This window comes from Prionailurus viverrinus, chromosome C2, assembly GCF_022837055.1.
Source record: "Prionailurus viverrinus isolate Anna chromosome C2, UM_Priviv_1.0, whole genome shotgun sequence".
Lineage (NCBI taxonomy): Eukaryota > Metazoa > Chordata > Mammalia > Carnivora > Felidae > Prionailurus > Prionailurus viverrinus.
Window position 1 is genome coordinate 18862004 of NC_062569.1, and position 23286 is coordinate 18885289.

The 23286-nt window shown below is 37.3% G+C and overlaps 1 protein-coding gene across 3 annotated transcripts in view; it reads right to left on the minus strand.

Moving 5' to 3' along the window:
• UBE2E2 (ubiquitin conjugating enzyme E2 E2) overlaps window positions 1–23286 on the minus strand; it is a 380850-nt gene that overhangs the window by 74549 nt on the left and 283015 nt on the right. For 2 of the 3 annotated variants that reach the window (XM_047874545.1, XM_047874546.1), the window contains exon 4: window positions 20388–20520. The exons of the other annotated variant lie outside the window; for it this stretch is intronic. In XM_047874545.1, the coding sequence (XP_047730501.1) occupies window positions 20388–20520 (133 nt within the window). The remainder of the gene's footprint in view (window positions 1–20387; window positions 20521–23286) is intronic. 3 annotated transcript variants of the gene reach the window in all.

A 23286-nucleotide genomic window follows, 5' to 3' on the forward strand; every position in this document is an offset into this window, starting at 1 on the left:
GGTGCTAAAAAGCCTCACTTTGACTTTATCCTTGTGGGCGAGAGGGAGAATTCCAGGCTGGATGATAACTTAGTTTGGTAGATGTGCAATAAGCTCGGTAGGTAAATTTTAGCAGATTTTGCTGAGTGACCAAATACATCAAGTAGGCACAAAAAAGCTCTTTAGTAGGGTAATGTGTGATTAGCCTATCTTTTTCAACATTTTATCAATGACTTAAATGAAACGGAGACACAGAAGACATGCTTATCCAAGCTGCAGGTAACCTAAAGCTAGTTTACACACTGGTCAGACGAAGAACATCAAGATCTTACACAGGTCAAACTATAGATTAAAAGAAATAATACAAACTGTTCAGGAAAAGAGAATGACCTACATTTAGTCTCAAAGCATGTAATTTTCACAAGATGGAGGAGAGCAGGTTAACATGGAATGATATAGTGCTTTCTGAATGAAAACTATCAGAAAAAATGAAATATATATCAAAAAAAATGAAGTACACCCATCACCAGTGCACAGCTTGGTGAGTTTATAAAAAGTCAACTAGCTCGAGTAACAACCACCTAGAAGATACAGAATATTGCCAGAACCCCAGAAAATCTCACTTCTTTTTCTTCCCAGTCACAACCAACCATCTCCCCAAATGTAACCACTATTATGACTCTTACTTCTATAAAACAGTTTTTCCTGTTTTGTAACTCATATAAATGGAATCATGCAGTATATACTCTTGTGTCTTCCTTCAATATCATGTTTGTGAGATTCATATGTATTGGTCATTGTTCCGTTTATTTCACTTATATTATTTTCCATTATACGAATTAATCTATTTATTAGATTTATTAATTTATTAATCTATTATTAATCTATTCTACTAGAATAGATTTGTTAATTTATTAATTAATAAATTTATTAATCTATTCTACTAGACATGAACTTCCCCCACCAGGAATCTTCTGTTTAAATAAAGCTTAAGAAGTGACAGTGCAATGTGACAAAGTGGAAGCAAAGACAAAGTTCACATATTTTCTTTGCCTATGTATTCCTTGGAAAACAAACACATGCGCTGATTTGGCTTTCACGATTTGACTTTAAATTCTAAAGCTGTAAAAATGGCACAGAAAATTGAGTATGTTCATACTATATTACTGAAGTAGATACCCACAGAAAAAGGTACTTGGTTCTTGGATTACACTATTTTCCTGCTTTGCAAAATTTAGCCCAGCTTTGCAAAACTTAGCCTATGTACTTAGCATTACTTGAACCTATATTTAAAGATGCAAATTATTTGCTTATAACTTATGTCAACAGGATTGTCTGCATAAAATATAGCCTAGATATTTTATGAAATCAAGAGTATAGTTATTTCAAACAAGATGAAAATAAAAACACAAATTTTTTCTTTAACAAAGATTAATTTCTTGACATTAAATATCATGCTAATATCTGTGGCACATAATTTTAAGCATTTTAAGATAAACTGCATTATCTTTCACTGTTTTTTTTTAAAATTGTATTATTTTCTATCGTGTCTATTAAATGTTTTTATGACAAACATCTTCTTTGAAAAGAATGACCCTACCCTCCAGGTGTATCTAATTTTGTGGAAGAGAATGAGCACACACACACATGCACACACATACACTCACTCTCTTGCTCGCTCATTTTGAATTTTTCAATACTACAAACTAATTAAGAAACAAGACTTCAGCAGTGTTAAAGATGTGACAAGATAAATGAATATTTACTTGTTTTATCAAACCTACTATATGTCAGGTACTACAAAATAAATAAGGTCTTTGCACTCACAGAGCTTAGAGTCTAGTGAAGGTAGGTAGAAAATCAACCAACAAATAAATAAAAATGTCAGACTTTTTTCATGAAAGAAATGATCTGATATGACAGAAAATAAACAGTGTGGAATTATTTATATAAGGTGGTCAGGCAATGCACCTCTCATTAGCTAACACTTAAAGATGAGGCCTAAAAATGAGAAGTTGCTGGCCACCTGAAGAAATTGATCACACATGTCCCAGGCAAGGAGATCACCAAATCCTAAGGTTCTGCAGAATAAAAAGGAGGCCAAAGAGGGCTGCAGTGTGGTGGGGCTGGTAAAGAGACCATGAGGGCCTTGTAGGTCAACCTTATTTGAATTTATTCTAAGTATAATGGGAAGCCATTAAAGATTTTAAGCAAGGATCACTGACAGTGCAAGATTAAGGGAATCCTGGAGACTGTTGAACTTCCTCTTCCTGCAGATACAAATACTAAATTCCAGAGAGTTTAGTGTCATCAAAGTTATGTGGTTGGAAAGTGTAAAGAGCACAGGTTTCTCTAAGGTTTATTTTCAATAAGAAAAAGGCTAACCTTCAGGCACATGAAAAGATATTATTACTCATAATAAGAGAAATGCAAATAATTAAATATTCTTTCCTATATATTGGTGTGCTACACAGCACTGGTGAGGAAGTAGGGTTTTCCCTACAACCCTTAGATGCAGGTGCATCTCAGTTGTGAGTATAACTTGATATACACTTTGAAAAGAGAGTAGTCTGAGAAAAATCTATTAAAACTATTCAAATCTATTAAATCTATTTGTGCTGTTTGAACTTTTTACTGTGTGTGTGTATGCATTTTTATATCACCTATTTAAAACTATTTCTAAAAATGAAATATTCTGGAGGCACCGGGGTGGCTCAGTGAATTTAGCATCTGACTCTTGATTTTGGTTCAAGTCATGATCCGAGGGTCGTGGGATTTAGGCCTTTGTCAAGCCCTGTGTTGGGCCTGTGTGGGATTCTCTGTCTCTCCCTCTGCCCCTCTCCCCCACTCGCATGCTTTCTCTCTCTCTCTCTCTCTCTCTCTCTCTCTCTCTCTCTCTCTCAAAAAAAATGAAATAGTCTGAAGAGGAAAGTTTAGAGTGATATAGGCCTACCTCAAGAAACAAGAAAAATCTCAGTTAAATAATCTGATCTTACATCCAAAGGAATTTGTAAAATGAGAACAAAGCTCAGTTAGAAGACAGAAAATAATAAAGATCAAGGCAGAAATAAATGAAATAGAGACTAAAAAAATTAGAAAAGATTAATGAAACTAAGAGCTAATTGTATGAGAAGAAAAAGAAAATTAATAAACCTTTAGCTAGACTCATCAAGCAAAAAAGAAAGAACTCACATAAAGTCAGAAATGAGAGGAGACGTTATAACCAATACAATAGAAATACAAAGGACTGTAAGAAAGGTCTACAAAAAATTACACAGCAACCAACTGGACAATCTAGAAGAAATGGATAAATTCTTAGGAATACATCATCTTTTCCAAACTAAATTAGGAAGAAATAGAAAATCTGGAGAGAGTGATAACTAGTGACAAAATTGAGTTGGTAATCAAAAAATTTCCAACACATGGAAGTCCAGGACTATATAGCTTCAAAGGTGAATTTTACCAAGCATTGAAAGAAAAGTTAATACCTATCTTCAAACTATTCCAAAAATGAAGATGAAGGAATGTTTTCAAATTTATCCTATGAAGGCAGAATTACCAAAGTAAAAAAAAAAATTATAGACCAATATCCCTGATGTTGAACCGAATTCAACAACACCTTAAAAAAATCATTCACCATGGTCAAGTGGGATTTATTCCAGGGATGCAAGGATGGTTCAATATCCACATGAATCAATGTGATACACCACATTAACAAAATGAAGGCTAAAAATCACATGGTCATCTCACTAGATGTAGAAAAAGTATTTGACAAAATTCAACATCCATTCATGATAAAAACTTTCAATACAATGAGTATAGAGGGAACATATCTCAACATAATAAAGGTCTTGTATGACAAACTCAGAGCTAACATCATACTCAATGGTGAAAAGCTTAAAGCTTTAAGATCAGGAGAAAGAAAAGGATGTTCACTCTCAGCACTTTTATTCAACAGAGTACTGGAAGTCCTAGCTACAGCAATCAGACAAGAAATAAAAGGCATCCAGGGGCACCTGGGTGGCTCAGTCAGTTAAGTGTCCAACTTCAGCTCAAGTCATGATCTCTCAGTTTGTGAATTCAAGCCCCTTGTCGGGCTCTGTGCTGACAGCTCAGAGCCTAGAGCCCTGCTTTAGATTCTGTGTCTCCCTCTCTCTCTGCCTCTCCATGACTCTCTCTCTCTCCCCCACACACACTCTCTCTCTCTCTCTCTCAAAGATAAATGAACATTAAGCATTTTTAAATAAAAAAATAAAAGAAAGAGAAATAAAAGGCATCCATTTTGGTAAGGAAGAAGTAAAACTGCCACTATTTGTAAATGACATGATACTATATATAGAAAACCCTAAGGACCCAATCAAAAAATTATCAGAACTAATAAATGAATTTAGTAAAGCTGCAGGATACAAAATTAATATACAGAAATCTGTTGCATTTCTATACACTAATAACAAAGTAGCAAAAAGATAAATTAAGAAAACAATCCCATTTATAATCATATCAAAAAGAATAAAATACCTAAGAATGAATTTAACCAAAGAGGTAAAAGACTTGTACTCTGAAAACTGTAAGACACTGATAAAAGAAATTGAAGATGACAGAAACAAATGGAAAGGGATTCAATGCAATCCCTATAAAAAATATGAATAGTATTTTTTACATAATTAGAAAAAAACCCCTAAAATTTGTATGGAACCACAAAAGACTCTGAATAGCCAAAGCAATCTTGAGAAAAAAGAACACAGCTGGTGGTATCACAATCTCAGATTTCAAGATATACTACAAAGCTACAGTAATCAAAACGTTATGGTACTGACACAAAAAGACATAATTATCAATGGAAGAAGACAGAAAGCCCAGAAATAAACCCATGCTTATACAGCCAATTTACCTATGACAAAGAAAGCAAGAATATACAATGGGGAAAAAGAAAGTCTCTTCAATAAATGATGTTGGGGCGTGCCTGGGTGGCTCAGTCAGTTAAACATCTGACTTCGGCTTCTCATAGTTCATGGGTGCAAGCCCTACATCGGGCTGTGTGCTGACAGCTCAGAGCATGGAGCCTGCTTCAGGTTCTGTGTCTCCCCCTTTCTTTGCTCCTCCCCCACTCATGCTCTGTTTTTGTCTCTCAAAAATAAGTAAAATTAAAAAAAAATAAATGATGTTGGGAAAACTGGACAGCTATGTGCAAAAGAATGAAACTGGACCACTTTTGTATACTATACCCCAAAATAAGTGCAAAATGGATTAAAGACCTAAATGTGACACCTGAAACCATAAAAATGCTAAAAGACCACACAAGCAATAGTCTCTTGGACACTGGCCTTAACGTATTTATGATATGTCTCCTAAGGTAAAGGGAAACAAAAGCAAAAATAAACTATTGGGACTACTTCAAAATAAGCAGCTTTTGCACAGTGAAGGAAACCATCAACAAAACAAAAAGGCAACCTAGTAAATGGGAGAAGGTATTTGCAAATGATATGACCAATGAAGGGTTAATATCCAAAATATATAAAGAACTCCTACAACTCAACACCAAAAAAACACACATTAAAAAATGTTTGTTTTAAACATTTGTTTAAAAAACTGATTAAAAAATGGGCAAAAGACTTTGTAGCAACATGGATGGAACTGGAGAGTGTTATGCTAAGTGAAATAAGCCATGCAGAGAAAGACAGATACCATATGGTTTCACTCTTTTTTTTTTTAAACATTTATTTATTTTTGAGACAGAGAGAGACAGAGCATGAACGGGGGAGGGGCAGAGAGAGAGGGAGACACAGAATCAGAAGCAGGCTCCAGGCTCTGAGCCATCAGCCCAGAGCCTGAAGCGGGGCTCGAACTCACAGACCGTGAGATCGTGACCTGAGCCGAAGTCGGACGCCCAACCGACTGAGCCACCCAGGCGCCCCTATATGGTTTCACTCTTATGTGGATCCTGAGAAACTTAACAGAAACCCATGGGGGAGGGGAAGGAAAAAAAAAAGAGGTTAGAGTGGGAGAGAGCCAAAGCATAAGAGACTCTTAAAAACTGAGAACAAACTGAGGGCTGATGGGGGGTGGGAGGGAGGGAAGGGTGGGTGATGGGTATTGAGGAGGGCACCTTTTGGGATGAGCACTGGGTGTTGTATGGAATCCAATTTGACAATAAACTTCATATATTGAAAAAAAATGGGCAAAAGATATGAATAGACATTTTTCGAAAGACAGTCAACAGAAAAGATGCTCAACATCACTCATCATCAGGGAAATGCAAATGCAAATCAGAATGAGATATCACACCAATAAGAATGGCTACTATCACTCTAAATCGTACACTCTGGTGGAAATGTAAATTGATGCAACCACTGTGGGAAACAATATGCAGGTTCTTCAAAAAATTAAAAATAGAATGCCATATAATCCAGTAATACTACTACTATTTACCCAAAGAAAATGAAAACATTAATTTGAAAAGATACATGCACCCCTATGTTTACTGCAGCATTGCTTACAGTAGCCAAGATATGGAATCAGCCCAAGTGTGTGTGTATACAGAAGATTACACACACACACACGCGCGCGCGCGTGCCTAAGGGATATTATAGTAAAGTGAAATAAGTTGGACTGAGAAAGACAATTACTATATGATTTCACTTATATGTGAAATCTTAAAGACAAAACAAATGAATGAATGAACAAATAAAAAACAGAAACGGACTCTTAAACATAGAAAAAACCTGGCAGTTGTCAGAGGGAGGGAGGTGGGCAGATGGGCAAAATAGGTGAAGGAGACTAAGAGGTAAAAACTTCCAGTTATAAAATGCAAGTGAGTGGGCTGAAAAGTACAGCATGAAGAATATATTGGGGTGCCTGGGTGACTCAGTCGGTTAGGCATCTGACTTCAGCTCAGGTCATGATCTCACAGTCTGTGAGTTCGAGCCCCGCGTCGGGCTCTGTGCTGACAGCTCGGAGCCTGGAGCCTGCTTCAGATTGTGTGTGAGTGTCTCTTTCTCTCTAACTCTCCCCTGCTCATCCTTTATCTCTCTCTGTCTCAAAAACAAATAAAAACATTAAAAAAAGAATATAGTCAATAATACTGTAATATCTTTGTATGGTGACAGATGGTAGCTATACTTGTGAGCATTTTGTAACATATATAAATGTTGAATCACTATGTTGTACACCTAACATTAATACTATATTGTATATCAGATAAAATTCAATAAAAAAATCAGTCTGTTTTTATTTATTTATTTAAAAAAAATTTTTTTTTCCAACGTTTTTATTTATTTTTGGGACAGCGAGAGACAGAGCATGAACGGGGGAGGGGCAGAGAGAGAGGGAGACACAGAATCGGAAACAGGCTCCAGGCTCCGAGCCATCAGCCCAGAGCCCGATGCGGGGCTCGAACCCACGGACCGCGAGATCGTGACCTGGCTGAAGTCGGACGCTTAACCGACTGCGCCACCCAGGCGCCCCCCCCCAAAAAAATCAGTCTGTTTTTAAAAGAAAACCACTACAGAAGAGATGATGGGTTTTTTTTTAAGTTTATTAATTTTTGAGGGAGAGAGATTGTGTGCATGAGTTGAGGAAGGGCAGAGATCCCAAGTAGGCTCCACACTGTCAACACAGAGCCCGAATCATGGCTTGAACCCACAAAACTGTGGGATCATGACCTGAGCTAAAACCAAGAGTCGGACACTTAACTGACTAAGCCACCCAGGTGCCCCAAAGAATTCGTTTTAAGGAAAGAAAGGAAGAAAAAATGTGGAAATGAATAAAATAATGGCAAAAACGTGAAATAAACATATTGCTTTATGTATTATTTCCTTATTGTATAAACTATTGTTTTATATAATCTATAGGGTTAGAGATTAAAATAAATTCGTGGGCATGTATAGGGAGAATATAAATATATATATCATACATATGTAAATTTATAATTTTGCAAATGCCAAAACAAAAAACCTTATTTAACCTAATTATTCACAAAAACAAAAGCAAAATGGATGTTTTCCATCAAGTACATACAAGAAGGCAAGGGGTCATCTAAAGTATGGCTGTTGGCAATAAACTGGATTGTTGTGTTTTTAGCAAAGATAGCTTCCAGTTTAGCTAGTACAGATGTGAAGGGTCAGGGTAGCTGGAATGGATCAGGAGGCCAAATTTCTTTATTTACTTATTTATTTTTATTTATTTATTTAGAGAGAGAGACAATGAGAGTGAGAGAGTGTGGGACAGAGGGACAGAGGGGGAGGGGGAGAGAGAGAGAGAAAGAGAGAGAGAGAGAGAGAGAGAGAGAGAGAGAGAATCCCAAGCAGGCTCTGCACTATCAGCACAGAGCCAGATGTGGGGCTTAATCTCACGAGGAGGCCAGGAGTTCTCATCCTGGCCTCAGCACTTATTGGCTATGTGATCCTAATCACTTTACTTAAAAGCTTCAGTTTTCTGGGGGCCCCTGGGTGGCTCAGTCGGTTAAGCGGCCGACTTCGGCTCAGGTCATGATCTCACGGTCCATGAGTTCGAGCCCCGCGTCGGGCTCTGTGCTGACAGCTCAGAGCCTGGAGCCTGTTTCGGATTCTGTGTTTCCCTCTCTCTGACCCTTCCCCGTTCATGCTCTGTCTCTCTCTGTCTCAAAAATAAATAAACGTTAAAAAAAAAAGTTTCAGTTTCCTGCAATAATGAAACCTACCTATCAAAGTGAGAGGATCAAGTATGATAGTGAATGTAAAATTACATAATGTTAGCATAAAATACTAGCCATTAAGAAATACAGTATGATATCTAGTACACAACGCTCCATAACCACCAAGATGTCAGTAGAATTTGAAGCTGAAAAAAGGCTCAAGGAGAGCTTGCAGAAGGTCATTTAGTCCATTCCCTTGCAGGAGTAATTATTTTGATTTATTTTAGTCCTTATTTAGGCACTTGTAGGAAGATTAATTTGTTTGACTGGTATAATTATTCATGCTGTTATGATTTATTAACAGATGAGTCTTTTTAAAATAAGAATATGATATTTTGTGAGGCATTATTGTATACTCTTGCATGGAAAATAACCTCCAATCCTCAAATACTGAGAACATATGGAAAGAAAGAAAATGTGAGTTTTGTTGCTCTTTTCGATTATCAGTCTTTCCTTTGGGACACCCATTCTGGAAATTTTTAGTTTCAAAAACTCAGTTTTGGTTCAAAATTGCATATTTCTGTGGGTGAGGTCATTTATTCTAGGGTTTCAATCCTCAAACCTGTATCTCTAGCTCATATCCCTCGCTTGAATTCCAGATCTGTAAAGCTGCCTAATGAACATTTCCCAGCCAAAAGTCCTATATGTTCCTCCTAGGAAACATGTCCCTACCTGGTTACTCAGATTAGAAACTGGAGAGTCCTCACAGATGTCTCTAATCAGTTAAAAGCGGATACCAACGTTACTGCTAAAACAGTGCTTCTCTAAACAAAAACCAGAATCAGATCTAGAGATAAAGAAAACAAATTGATGGTTGGTAGAGAGAAGGAGTATAGGGGGTTGGCAAAATGGATGAAGGGGAGGTTAAAATACAGTCTTCTAGGGGTGTCTGGGTGACTCAGTAGGTTAGGCATCTAAGTACTGATTTGGCCCAGGTCATGATCTCAGGCTTTGTGGGACTGAGCCCCGCGTTGGGTTCTGCACCGACTGTGCGGAGCCTGCTTGGAATTCTCTCTCTCCCTCTCTCTCTCTCTCTCTCTGCCTGTCTCCTGCTTGAGTGTTCTCTCTCTCTCTCTGTCTCTCAAAAATAAATATAAATAAACATTAAAAAAAGTACAGTCTTCCAGGTATGAAATGAGTAAGTCACAGGAATAAAAGATACAGCATGTAAAAGATCGAATGTAGTCAATGATAACTGTAATAGTGGTATATGGTTGGCAGATGGTAGTTAACACTTGTGAGCACAGCACAATGAAGCTGAATCACTACGTTGGACACCTGAAACTCCTGTAACAGAGCGTATCAATTACACTCGAATAAGAAAATAAAAGAGAATACTGCTTCTCAACCACAGGTGATCTCCCTAGGGCCTCCAGAGGACATCTGACAATATCTGGAGACACTTCCGTCTGTCACAAATCGGGGGGCTCAGAGTGGGGGAGAAAGACTGCTATTGGCATTTAGTGAGAAGACGCCAGACATGCTGCTATGGATCCTACAATGCAAATGATATCCCTCCGCGAGAATGAGTTATCTTGTCCAAAGTATCAACCATGCTGAAGTAGAGAAATCTTGCTCTATCGTTTCTTGAATGTAAGGTCTTCAAGAAAGAGTCATTTCTGTATGTTCAGTATCTGGACGGTGCATGGTACACACGTAGTTACTGAAGAAAGTAATAAAAAAAAAAAAAGAATTCACATACTATTCCCCTTGTCTTTATCCCCAAAGCTCCGCCTTCCTTGTTTCCTAGCCTGGACTACTGTATTAACCCCTGCTTGTTGTTCTCCTTGTCTACATGGTCCCCGGGGCTGTGTCTTATTGATCTTTATGTATCAAGGCCCAGAAAGCAGTAAGGGCTCAATAAATCTTTGCTTTATTAGCCTTAGCACAGACATTTTAAATAGAAACTAATAAGAACTTATAAGAATTTTTGGCAGGTTTCTGCTAACATACTAATACCATAAGAAAAATGTATCTGATTGCTTAGAATAGTTACACCTGTATGAAGTAGTGTAGCTATCTGATATTAGGTCTATTCTATTCATAATCTTTAATTTTTGTGTGACTCTGTTTCTCCTTATTTTCTATAGGGGAAGACTGCAAAATACTTGTAAGGGCCAAATGATCACATCTTTCCCCTAACTCAGTGACAAGCCACGATTACATACTGTGATCTTGGTCGGCTAGGAACTGAGAACATTCCTTTTTCCCTAATTTTCCTTGGACCTGCTTAAGCAAATCTCTAAGAGGCTGCTATCTTAATAAGAGATCCAGATTCAAGTCTAAGGGGAAAAATCAAGGAAACTTGATCATTTGCTAAAAAAGAGCTGATATTTGGCTGGTAGTCTTAAAAATGAACTCAGACCTCCCCATTCTATCCAAACACGAACAAAACAGCATTACATATATAGCCATCCAAACAAGTAATACCTTTAAATAAGGTAAAGAACAATCACAATTTTTTCTTATGTGTAGAATACCATTTTCCCCACCTCAATTCTCAAGTGGATGACAGAAAATCATTTGTTTTAAAATTTACAGACACTTCATCAACACACGCTGTCTGTTCTAGGTCTTGATCTGTTCTCATCAGGGAGTCTTTCCTACAAGGTTAAGAAAATTGCAAATTTGAACTTTCTTCGGGCTTAGTTGTGAAGAAATTTCCCTCTTCACCAGACTATTCCTTCAACACTGCCTTGTTATCTCTGAACTTTCTGAGACTCACAGTGTTTCTCTCAGAGTCCCCAGTGTTAACCTTGTTTTCTGGGACTAGTGGATCCCTGCCCTTTGATGTTGGGATCCTGAAGATTTCATCTTGAAGCCACCCCACCCTTTTCTCTTCAGAAAACCCTCTCGAGGGGAGAGTGTCACTTGTCTAAATTTGGGAACCTTTCTTTGGAAAAACCACCTCTCTCTAGTGAGTTGCCATCTTCCCATGGCTGTGACAGCAAGAGGGTTCCTCATTTTCCCAACATCCAGTTTGCTTTGTTCATTGAGCCTCCTTACAGAAGAACATCCCTTGTGAAGGAATTTAGGTCTGCCCATTCCTTCCAGTTATGGTGACGGTAATATCAACAAACACCCACTCCCATGTGGAGTGAGGTCAGAGAGAATGGAACTTCAGACTACGAAGGAACATAGTAAAATATTTGTTTGAGACGCCTACCTCTACGGCAAGACTCTCAAAGGGGTGTGTGAGTAGATATGAGAGAGGCTGAATACACACCAACATCTGAGCTTGGGCAAAGGTGTAGGTGGCTGAGTGGATCCAACCCAAATAGATTAAGATGTCTTGGGCAATAAGCATTTCAAGAAAGACAGTGCTAAATTAAAGGTATTTCTCCAAAATCTGGGACTACATCACGTTCTATTAAACTAGAAAGAGGGGGAATCCTCACAAAATAGGATGAAATTGACCTTCCTGTCAGCCAAATGGCTGATTCCCTTTCAGCTTATTGGCAAATTTAATTTTGTTTAGAACAAATAAAGTTGGTGAAAACAAACAAACAAACAAAATCCAATCCTTCTTAGTAATTCTTAAATTGGTGGTAGGACCCACAAATGGATACAATGCATACTGTTTTAAAAGTAGGAAGACAATGACCACTGTTTGGATCAATTTTTACTCATCATATGCATCCTGAAATTTCACACCACATTAACATATACCATGGCATTTTTAAATGGTTTATTATAAAGGAGAATGGACTAAAAAAGAAAACTTATGAGATACAAGTAATGCTGTAGCCCAGTCATGACACTGAGAATACAAGGCTACTTTGACAGTAATTAACTGTGAAAAGGACCTGTGAAATGGGAAGTAACTTCTCTTGGCTCAGGGTTAACAAAATCCAGAAGTCAAGTTATTTGTGGTTCAACATAGAGTTAATACCTCAGTGTCTCTGAAGTAGGAAGACACTGGAGAAAAGCCCCAGGTGCCTTTTGGAAAAAAAGATCCTTGCCCAAACTGAAAGGCACTTGAAATCTCTTCCTAACATTCTTTTCTCCTTGTACCATCAATTTCATCTGCTTTCCCCCCAAAACTGCTTTAGAGAATGATCTGATATAATTAACTTATACCAGAGTGTAAAATATAAGTGTTCCTTCTCCCAGGAACCTGAGCAATTCAAATCTTCTCTACTGTTGGGGAATGAAAGGATCAGTTTAGAACTGGGTTTGGAGTCCAGTTTAGCTGCTTGCTTTCCATGTGACCTCTGGGCCACTTAACCTCCGTGAGCCTCAGTTTTCTAGTCTATAAGCAGGGGTGATGGTAGTAATGAATACAGCCTTTAGGGCAAAGTTCTTTGGATTAAATTAATTCAACAATTTTTTACCGAATGCCTATCGAATCTCCAGGCATTGTTATAGCTGCCGGAATATAGGAGTGACATCGAAACAGACAAAGTCCTTGTGCTCAAGAAACTTACATGGTAAATGAAGAAAGGTAAACATAAACTCATGGACAAAGGAATGTATCATGCCAGGAGGGAGAAGTGCTATGGAGAAAAATCAAGTATGGTGGTTGTGGTGGGAAAGCTCATGGGGAGCAGATGTCAAGCAAGAGCTTCTCTGAAAAGGTAACATTTCAGCAGACACCTGAAGGGAAAAATGGAATGAGCCACACGAATTTTAGGCAGAGGAAAACAACGCAGGCAGAAGGAAGAGCAAATGTCAAGGTTCTGTGAAAGCAGTATACTTACAGTACCTGAGTCAAGAGTGATTGTGATTTTTGAAATATGTGTATTCATTTTTGAAAGCGAGAGCGAGCGAGTGAGGGAGGCGCAAAGAGAGTGGGAGACTGAGGATCTAAAGCAGGCTCCGTGTTGACACCAGAGAGCCTGATGTGGGGCTTGAACTCATGAACCATGAGATCATGACCTGAGCCAAAGTCAGACACTTAACCTACAGGGCCACCCAGGTGCCCTGAGCGACAGCGATTTTGAAAAGTGTATTGCGATTTTACAAGGTTTTTATTTAAAAAAAAAAAAAATTTTTTTTTTTCAACGTTTTTATTTATTTTTGGGACCGAGAGAGACAGAGCATGAACGGGTGAGGGGCCGAGAGAGAGGGAGACACAGAATCGGAAACAGGCTCCAGGCTCGGAGCCATCAGCCCAGAGCCTGACGCGGGGCTCGAACTCATGGACCGCGAGATCGTGACCTGGCTGAAGTCAGACGCTTAACCGACTGCGTGCTTTTACTCACTGAGTTGGGAATCACTGAAAAGCTTTAGGCAAAGAACTGATATATCTGACGTATTATAAAAGGACCATTTGGTATAGGGGTGCACACAGCAGAAGGGATAACAGAAGCAGGGATACAAGACAGGAGACTTCCACAATAATCTGGGGAAGGGGAGCAGCTGATGGTAGTTTGGGCCACAGTGTTTGTTACTAGGGAGAGGTGATGAGAAATGGTTAGAGTCTGGATTTATTTTGAATATTTATCTAAGCCAGTGAGACTGGGCCTGGCTAGGGTGTTTGAGAGTAGTTAAAAAGGACTGCAAAGTTTTTACCTTTAGCCACTAGAAAAATGGAATTCTCTTCACTTGAGATGGGGAAGACGGGAGGAGCTGGTTTGGCAGGAGTGGGATGGGGCTGTGCAATCAATGGTTTGCTTTTGGACCTGTTAGGTTTGAGATGACTGTTGATGTTAAACTGGAGATGCCAAAAAGGCAATTCAATACATATGAAAGCACTTAATTCACAGCCAGGCTTTGTATAAATGTATGAACTCAGGTTAAACAAGTTAATTCATGTTACTCCACAACTTGTGTATTCTATCCCCAAGGCCAGAGCAAATGAGTGGGAAACTGTATTTATGTATGTAAACCATGGCTCCTTCTCAAAACCTGACACACCATCAACTTCTTCGAGCAACAGCAAAAACAGAAACAACAATAAAAACAAGTAAATAATAATAACCTAATTCAAATAAAAAGCAAAACTCCTCGTTGAACTTGTTTTAGGTATAGATCTCACTCTGGCTTTCAAATACTGAATATCATTGCTCCTTACTATAACTAATTAGCTACTTTATTCATGACTAGCCTTGTCCTGTCAATTTAAGGTTAAACTCTAATGAGGATAATAAAATACAGATTTTGAAAACATGATGGACCTGAATTATCTATTTCATTGCCTGAAAGCAGTTAAGACTCTTCTTATTTGATGACGTTTCATTAGTAAGCAATGTTATAGTTAGATTTAAAAAAAAACCCATAAAACATAAAATATGCTCTGAAACGATTGCTAAGATTATTTTTAAATATATTGATAAAATTTGTTACGAAAAAAAATTACATTAAAAAGCTTTTAGGTATTATTAATATTAAAGAGCTTTCTTTTACTCACACAAATACTTTTATGCATGCACTCAGTTTTTAAAACATTTTAGGCACAGATTTTATCATTCCTTTTTGGAAAATACCTACCGGCAGATACCGTCTTGCCATTACCGAAGAAAACAGTGTTTTCCAGTAAAAGATATGAACACTGACAGCATGTTTGACTTGTGCACAGGCTGCCTGAGACACTAAACTAACAAACATACTTCATTCTACCTACCTACCTACTCTTAAATCTGTTTTAAAATGCCCACTTACTTTTTATAAGAATATGCACATCCACAGGGAGACAGAAAAAAAATCAAATCTGAAAGGGCTACCTCTATGCATTTCTGCTGTAAAAACAAAGATCTGACCTGTTACCTAACATGACTAAGTTGGCACGTATTGTCATCAAAATCTCTGAGACACAATATGTCCCACACAGGGTGTCACAATATTTGCAAAGTGTTTTCAGTAGAAAAAGAGAATACAGAAATAAAACAATATAGAAATAAAACATATCCTATTATTTTGCTTCTGAATTTCTCAAGTATGCTTGTTAATTTTATTTGGTGTATAACTTTCAGGGAAAGATTTTCGTATTATTCACAAAAAGAGAAAGAGCTGGACAACAGTATATGTGAAAACTTCCACATCTCCTAACTTTTCCTCTATTGGTCTGGCAAAGATTTAAAAAGGCTAAGAATCCTCAGAGCTGAGCAGACTGAAGGGAAGTACTGTACTCTTCACTATGTTGATGGCCATGATGTAAACTGATATGATTTTTCTGGAGGGCAATTTGTCAGCCCTTAACAAAATTTTACAGATATAAACCTATCTACTCAGACGTTCCATGTCAACCCATTTAGCCTCAGGAAATAATTATGCAAGTATAGGAAATATGTAATTGTAAGGATATTCATCACATCAATGATTATAACAGAAATACTGGCAACAGCTTAAATGTCCAATATCAGGAAACTAAATTTGGTATATATATACAATGGAATACCCTGTAGCCTCAATAATTCTAATGCAACTACATATTTATTGAGCAATATTAAGTGTTTGGTGAAAACAGAATATTAGGCAAAAAGTAATTCTAAAAGCAGGAGCAATAGGGCCCAATATTTATTTATATATTTGTGAGTATGCATACAACATATTTATATGCAGAGAACAAAGTCTCAAAGGAGATATACAAAATGGCATGAATAATTAATTTTTGGGTTAGGATTATAGGTAATTAAAATTTTTTCCTTTTGCTTATTTTCAATTACTTTTTATTCTATAACAAATATGTAGACTTTGTAGAGTAAAGAACATTAAAATATTTACACACTGGACTTATAAAAAAGTGTAGGTTTTGAGCACAGGAGTAATTATCTATAATATGAATAGGAAAATATAATCCCCAATAAGATAAAAAGCAATTTCTAGTTTACAAATAAATAGATACCTGAATTATAACACTGAAATATATGTCTATACTGAAAAAAATACAGTATTAAAAAGCTTTGGGATACACCAGAAATTTATTATGCTTTTCTTTTGGCCATATTATTCTTAGATAGTTTCATTAAATGGATATTTTCCCATAGAAATAATATTATCATTGATGGCTAAATATTCAACTGAAGACTTGGCATCAGATACTGCAGATACAATTAACAAGGCTGTACAAACAAGAATGCTGTAGGTTTAGTAAGACAGCATAAACATATTGATTATACAAAATTAATGCAGTGAGAATCGTACTCGGATGCAGCATTTCCAAATGTAACTAGTACTTGACCTATTTAAAACCAGCATACTAAATTTAATGGACATTAAATACTCAATTAAAAATTGTTTTGCTTGCCTTATTAAAATTTAGATGGATTTTGGAAGAAATGATTGGAATGGCTTGTCTGATTTTGAAAAATCAGCTAGCGGAGTGTGGGATTTTCAAACTAAAGAAGTCCTACTCCTAAAAGTTCCTATGGGTTGAAGAGGCATCCAAATCACTCCACTGACATTTACATGATGTATTTGAGCACTGTAGTATTTATTTTTTCCCACATTTTAAGTGGTAGAGGTTTATTTATTGATATTTTTAAACTGAAAAACATGGCTAAATGGCTTATTATGTCAAAGTATTTATTTTGAGCATGAGGGCATTTAAAGTCCTCACTTAGGATTCCAAGTGTAAGATTTTGGGGAAAAGTCCTCTCATGGATCCCATTACGCTATATTCTAATTTTATGGTATGGATATCTGATAACCATCAGGCAGCCAGTCAGATTTATTTGTGAACCTCTGGCCTCACTAACACTTCTCTCTGACACCTACTACTATCTGGGTTCATTCTTCAGAGTATTGGGAAATGGCTCATTAATCAAACTATGTGGCTAGGGCTGATGAAAAAGAACAAAGGCTGACGGCAACAGAGGAGAAGCACCAAGACAATGCCAAATGCAGACTACTTAGAATAATAGGAGACTAGAAAGGCATGGACATGGTACCTCAAAACTATTAATAATAAAAGTGTTTGTTTTAGTTAACAGCTTTCAAGACACCCACAACCCCCTCCCCCCACCGAAGAGCATATCTGTCTACCAAATCTGGTTTCTAAAACTGATAAATTAGGGGATGATAATTTGCTCTGGAAAACTTGCCACAGGTGCACATTTAAGTGTGCATTTAAATTATGATTTGAGTTACCAAAGTTTGATTTTTCCTTTGTCCTGAGAGATTGTTTAATCAAATTCATTCAGTGGTGGAGCTTAATTTTTTTCTGGTAATATTCTGATAGGTAATAATTCAGCTATTTTAAAAACAGAAATATTAGCAAATAGTTACTCCCAGGAAAGGGAAGCCCACTGTCTCAGAAGTTGAGCTATTCAAAAGCAGACTGTACAGCTGTGGATCAGATATTCCCCATAAGAATTAACATCTACTTCCCTGTGACACCCTCCTGTTTCTATTTTTGTCCCATCCAGCCATCCAGAGTAAGGTCTAAACCCTAACCCACACCACAGTTCCTGAAACATTTGAGGACAGATACTACATTCCTCCTAGTCCTATTTTTACTAGTGAACATCTCCAGGTTAACAGCGGAAAGTACATGGTCTGTAAAGTCAGATTTCGGTAAATTCTTGGTTGTCTACTGGAAACCTCTCTAAGCCTCACCTAAGTTTCCTCATCTGTGAAAGGGAACATCTAACCCTTTGTGGGGTGTTTTAGAAAAGAAAGGAGTTGGCACAGCTGATGTCCACTGTAGTGTTTTACCCAACGAAGCAGCTCAGGAATGTGGATGACTCTTTCCCCAGCTTAATCGTGTTTATTCTTCTTAAAATGAAGAGCTTAGAAGTGAATGAAGCCCTCCAGATACAGTGCAACTGGTGCAGAGTTCTGGGGATCATAGTCCTGAAAATGTCACCGTAAGGCTTCAGGAACCTTAAGTTCCCAAAGAATTTTAGTCAGCTAAAAGCCCACAAGCTTTATTTACATGAAGTAGGTCTCTCTTTCCTGTCTTGTATCATGATTTCCTTCTAATTCTCACTGAAATACTACACATGTAGTCATGTTAAATTCTATCCTGTTAGTTTCAGGCCATTCTTTCAGTCCATCCAAGCCTTTTTGGAAACAATTATTTAAATTTTTTTTTTCAACGTTTATTTATTTTTGGGACAGAGAGAGACAGAGCATGAACGGGGGAGGGGCAGAGAGAGAGGGAGACACAGAATCGGAAACAGGCTCCAGGCTCTGAGCCATCAGCCCAGAGCCTGACGCGGGGCTCGAACTCATGGACCGCGAGATCATGACCTGGCTGAAGTCGGACGCTTAACCGACTGCGCCACCCAGGCGCCCCTGGAAACAATTATTTTATCTAACTTATCAGTTCCCTCTTCTAGCTTAAATCTACACATTTCTGTCATGCCGAACGTGGATAAGCCCACAGATTTTCTGAGATGCGTATTTAGGATGTAGAGAACAGCCTGCACCAGACTCACAAGCTGCACAACTCCCTGATCTGAACTTTTCCTCCTCTTCCCTGCTCTGTCCTTCCTCTACTGAACAGGCTGTCCGACAAAGGTCCTCGCATCACTGGCAGTGCAGGAACTACTCCAGGTGATTAATGGGCTCGGTCCCAGTAGAATGAAAGACATAAGGTTCCCTTCCAGTAAAAGGAGAAAGTAAGTATCAGACATACGACTGCTTCATTGCTGAAAACCAACCTAATGCAGGAATGGGTGGTCACCGGTGCCACCAGCTCTGTCACCTTGGATAAAATGTATTGTGTGATGTAGAAAAGAACATGGGCTTTGGACTCCAACTTCCTGGGTTCAAATACGGACACCACTATTTGCATGCTGTGTAATACTGGGACAGTTACTTAGTTTCTCTGTGCCTTGGTTTCTTCTTTAGTAAAATTATACTTGTTACTTTTGCTTTGATATCCAAGCATCAGTGGAAAGGAAGGAAAGAAGAGAGGGAAAAAAGGGAGTAAAGGTAAGAGGGAGGGAGAGGAATTGCAGAAATTCATGGTAAAGGCAGTTTTATTTTCACTTTTTAAAACTGTGCACTCCAACATACATCTCAAGTAAGTTTTATTTCCCTCTGCAATGAGGGGTTAAGTCAGGTCAAATAAGAATTCTTTTTTGGTGGCCAATGCACAGAGTCAGTATTTTTAGGGTCTTTTCCTTTTCAAAGTGGAGAATGAATTAAAACCCATCAAATCATCAAATGACTGACTTACAGATAGTAGAAAGGAATGTGAAGAATTCTTAAAGTGTATAGTTTTGTCTTAAATAAGTGTAAATTTCCTATGTTCATTAATTAGTCATTTACATTAACCAACTATTACAAATACTTCTTTACTAAATTCTCTTGGCATCATTTTTCAGCCTTTGTGGGTCACACTTTCCATTCTAGCACATGTGTAGTTCATGTGAGCAGCTGAACTTTCAAAACTCCAAACTCCATAGCTGCAGTACCCTAAGTACCCTAAGACTTGAGTAGTGGGACTCCCTCTGCATTTAGTCTGGCTCCTGGGCTCGGTTCTGGCTCCAGCTTCAGGCTGTGTGTGTCTGTTTTTCTGGGTTCCAGGGCTGGCAAAGGCCCAATCTCACTCACCTAGTTCCACCCATTACATGCTGTTTTATGTTACATTACAACATAAACCACAGAAAGGAGACGCTGAGAAAGGATGAGAAAAATCAATGAAATATGAGTGAGGGGCTGGGGTAGGGATATAGCCTATAATTTTTCACATTCTGTTTCCTTTTAAATACAATTAGCCCTGGAAATCTGTCTGTGTTAACAGAATAGACATGCATTCCTAGATATGTATATTTAAGAATATGTATATGTGTATACATATACAACAGTACATATTGCTAAAAATGGATGAATACTTCATACTGACCTTAGGGGGTTTAAACGGATAGTCTGGTGAAAAGGTAATGTCAAGAAAGAACACCCCTCCTTCATAGACAGATCCTGGGGGTCCCAATATAGTTGACCTCCATTCATAAATGTTGTCTCCTTTGGGTCCAGCACTGAAATAAGACATACAAATGAAATGTGCTTAGAGATTATGTAAACCCTGAAATTAAAAAAAAATTCTATTTTGGTAACAATAAATTGAGCAATTGCAATAAAACACAACAAGTAGGATAATTCTATATGATGGTTCACTTGTCAGTATCATCAATATTCTATAAAGAAAAGATGTTGGTATTACTTAATAAAACAGAATCAGGAAGATTCTGTTTTGCCATCCACAATCCTGTACCTATTGAACAAAAGATTCCTAGGACCAAAGACCAGAGGTAGAAGCACAAATGTTTAATAAAGCATGACATTATTTGTGAGGTCTTAAAAAAGATGATTTGGTCATAGAGTGAAAGAGACAAATTTTTGAAGACAGAAGGGCCACTAGAGAAAATAAAGTCTAATAAAAAATAATCTAATCCATCTGTTAACAACTGAGAATACAAATGAGGTTCATAGAGATCAGTAAATGTTCATCATCCATAAAATTCAGCTCAAGTATCATATCCCACGTGAATCTTCCTCTTTTCTCTTTTCCCGCCAAAGAATCTCTGCTCCCTTGGCCCTCATGTATCATGAATAGTGTGGCCTGTATAAAACAAGATGTATTTCATTTTATAACAATGTTTTTAATTAAAAAATGTTTTAAAGTAAGTTCTAGGCCCAACGTGGGGCTTGAACTCACAACCCCGAGATCCAGAGTTGCATGCCCTACCAACTGAGCCAGACAGGCACCCCCATAAACTGTATTTTTAGTGTTTACTTTTTCTGCCACTCCCTAGAAGTTCCTTGAGGAATAGATTTTTGCCCCGTCGTAAGGCCTAGTAAGTACATTTTGTTTGATGATGATGCATTAATAGGAAAGCAAGTGAAGCCACATGGCGACTAGCGATAAACATCTGTCTCTGACTCTCAGAGAAACTCGCTGAGGAAACTAATGCCCACATGAGTCACATGAATTGCAATCTCTCAGGTGAACAAAAGGACAAAATGAGATTATAATTCAGCTTTTCAGTGTTCTTTTTGCTACATCAAGCTAATACCTACATCTAATAGCCACAAATTCCCCTCATGTCCAGTAGCAAACCCTTTGGGGAGGATTTTATTGTCAACAAAGATTTAGTTACTACTCTTTCTTATTTTGAAATTAGTTTAGATCTACAAAAACTTCATTGTTGAGCAGCGTAGCACACAAGCATGCATCTTAATTAAGTTGGGATATGCACTGGAAATGCAAGGATAGTTTAATAATAGAAAATCATTAATGTAATTTACCTAAGATATTAAAGTTGGAAAAAAAAGGGATAATCTCAATGGGTGCAAGAAAAGCACTCAATAGGCTTTAATAATAGCCATTTATGACAAAGAAACTTTTTAGCAAAAGTGGAATAGACAGAAACTTCTTTAACCTGATAAAGAATATCTACCAAAAACCTCACAGCAACTAACATATTCAGTGGCAAAATACCAAAAGTATACCCTTTAAAAATTGAGGAACAAGATAAGGTCACCCACTACATATACTTCTAATCAACACTGTATTACAGATCATATCCATCAAGGTATGGAAGACACAGGGAAGGAAAAAACAAAAGGTATGGATTGAGATGGAAAAAATAAAACTGTGAGCATCTGCAGTATTTATATACACAAAAAAATCTATATACAATTTATTAAACTTAATAAAAGAGTTTATAAAGTGGCTAGATATAAGATCAATATGAAAAGCCAACTGAATTTCAACACACTAACAACATTAGAAAATATATTTTAAAATATCTTGTAATAGTATTAGAAACACACACACAAAAAACCTATGAATAAGTTTCATAAAAATATGTAAGATTTTTTTGAAGAGAAATAAATAAATGGAGAGTTTATGAGTAGGGAGATCCAGCATCCTACAGATGTCAATTTTCCCCATATTGATCCAATGCAATTCCAATAAAAAGTGTAACAGTTATTTAAAAAATGAAACTTGATGGGGAGGCTCGGATGGTTAAGCATCCAACTCCTGATTTTGGTTGAGGTAATGATCTCATGGTTTGTGGGATTGAGCCCTGCATTGGGTTCTGAACTGATAATGAGGAGTCTGCTTGGGGTTCTCTCTCTCTCTCTCTCTCTCTCTCTCTCTCTCTCAAAATAAATAAAAATAAACATGAAAAAAATAAACTTGACAACTTAGTTCTAAGATGTGTTTGGAAGCTCAGAGAAAATCATCAAACTTTTCTGCACACTTACAGGAATCTGATATATGTCAGAAGTGATGGGGCTAAGCAAACAGTTTTTGTATATGACAAATAGAAAAACTGGATTTCTACTTCAATAAATATACAAACCCTGTTGTAGATGGATTAAGCACTTCAATGCAAAAGTCAGAAGTTTAAAAGGTTGCCTAAAGAGAATGGCAAGCCACAAACTAAGAAAAGACATTTGGATCATATAAAATTGATCGAATTCTAGTGTCCAGTATACGGATTCCTGTGAATCAAAAAGAAAAAGACTAGCAATAACTTAGAAAAGACATAAATAGGCATTTCCAAAAAAGAGGAAACATGAATGGCCAATAATCATATGAAAAATATTCAATTTCATTAAATTATGGAAATGAAAACTTCAAATTACAGTTCAATATTATTTTACACTATATACAGGCAAAAATAAAAGCGTGACAAAATCAACTGTTGATGAGGATGTGGAAAAACAAGAACTCCTATACATTGTTGAAGAGTGCTCAATCACTTTGGATAAGAACGTGGACTTTAGGTTGA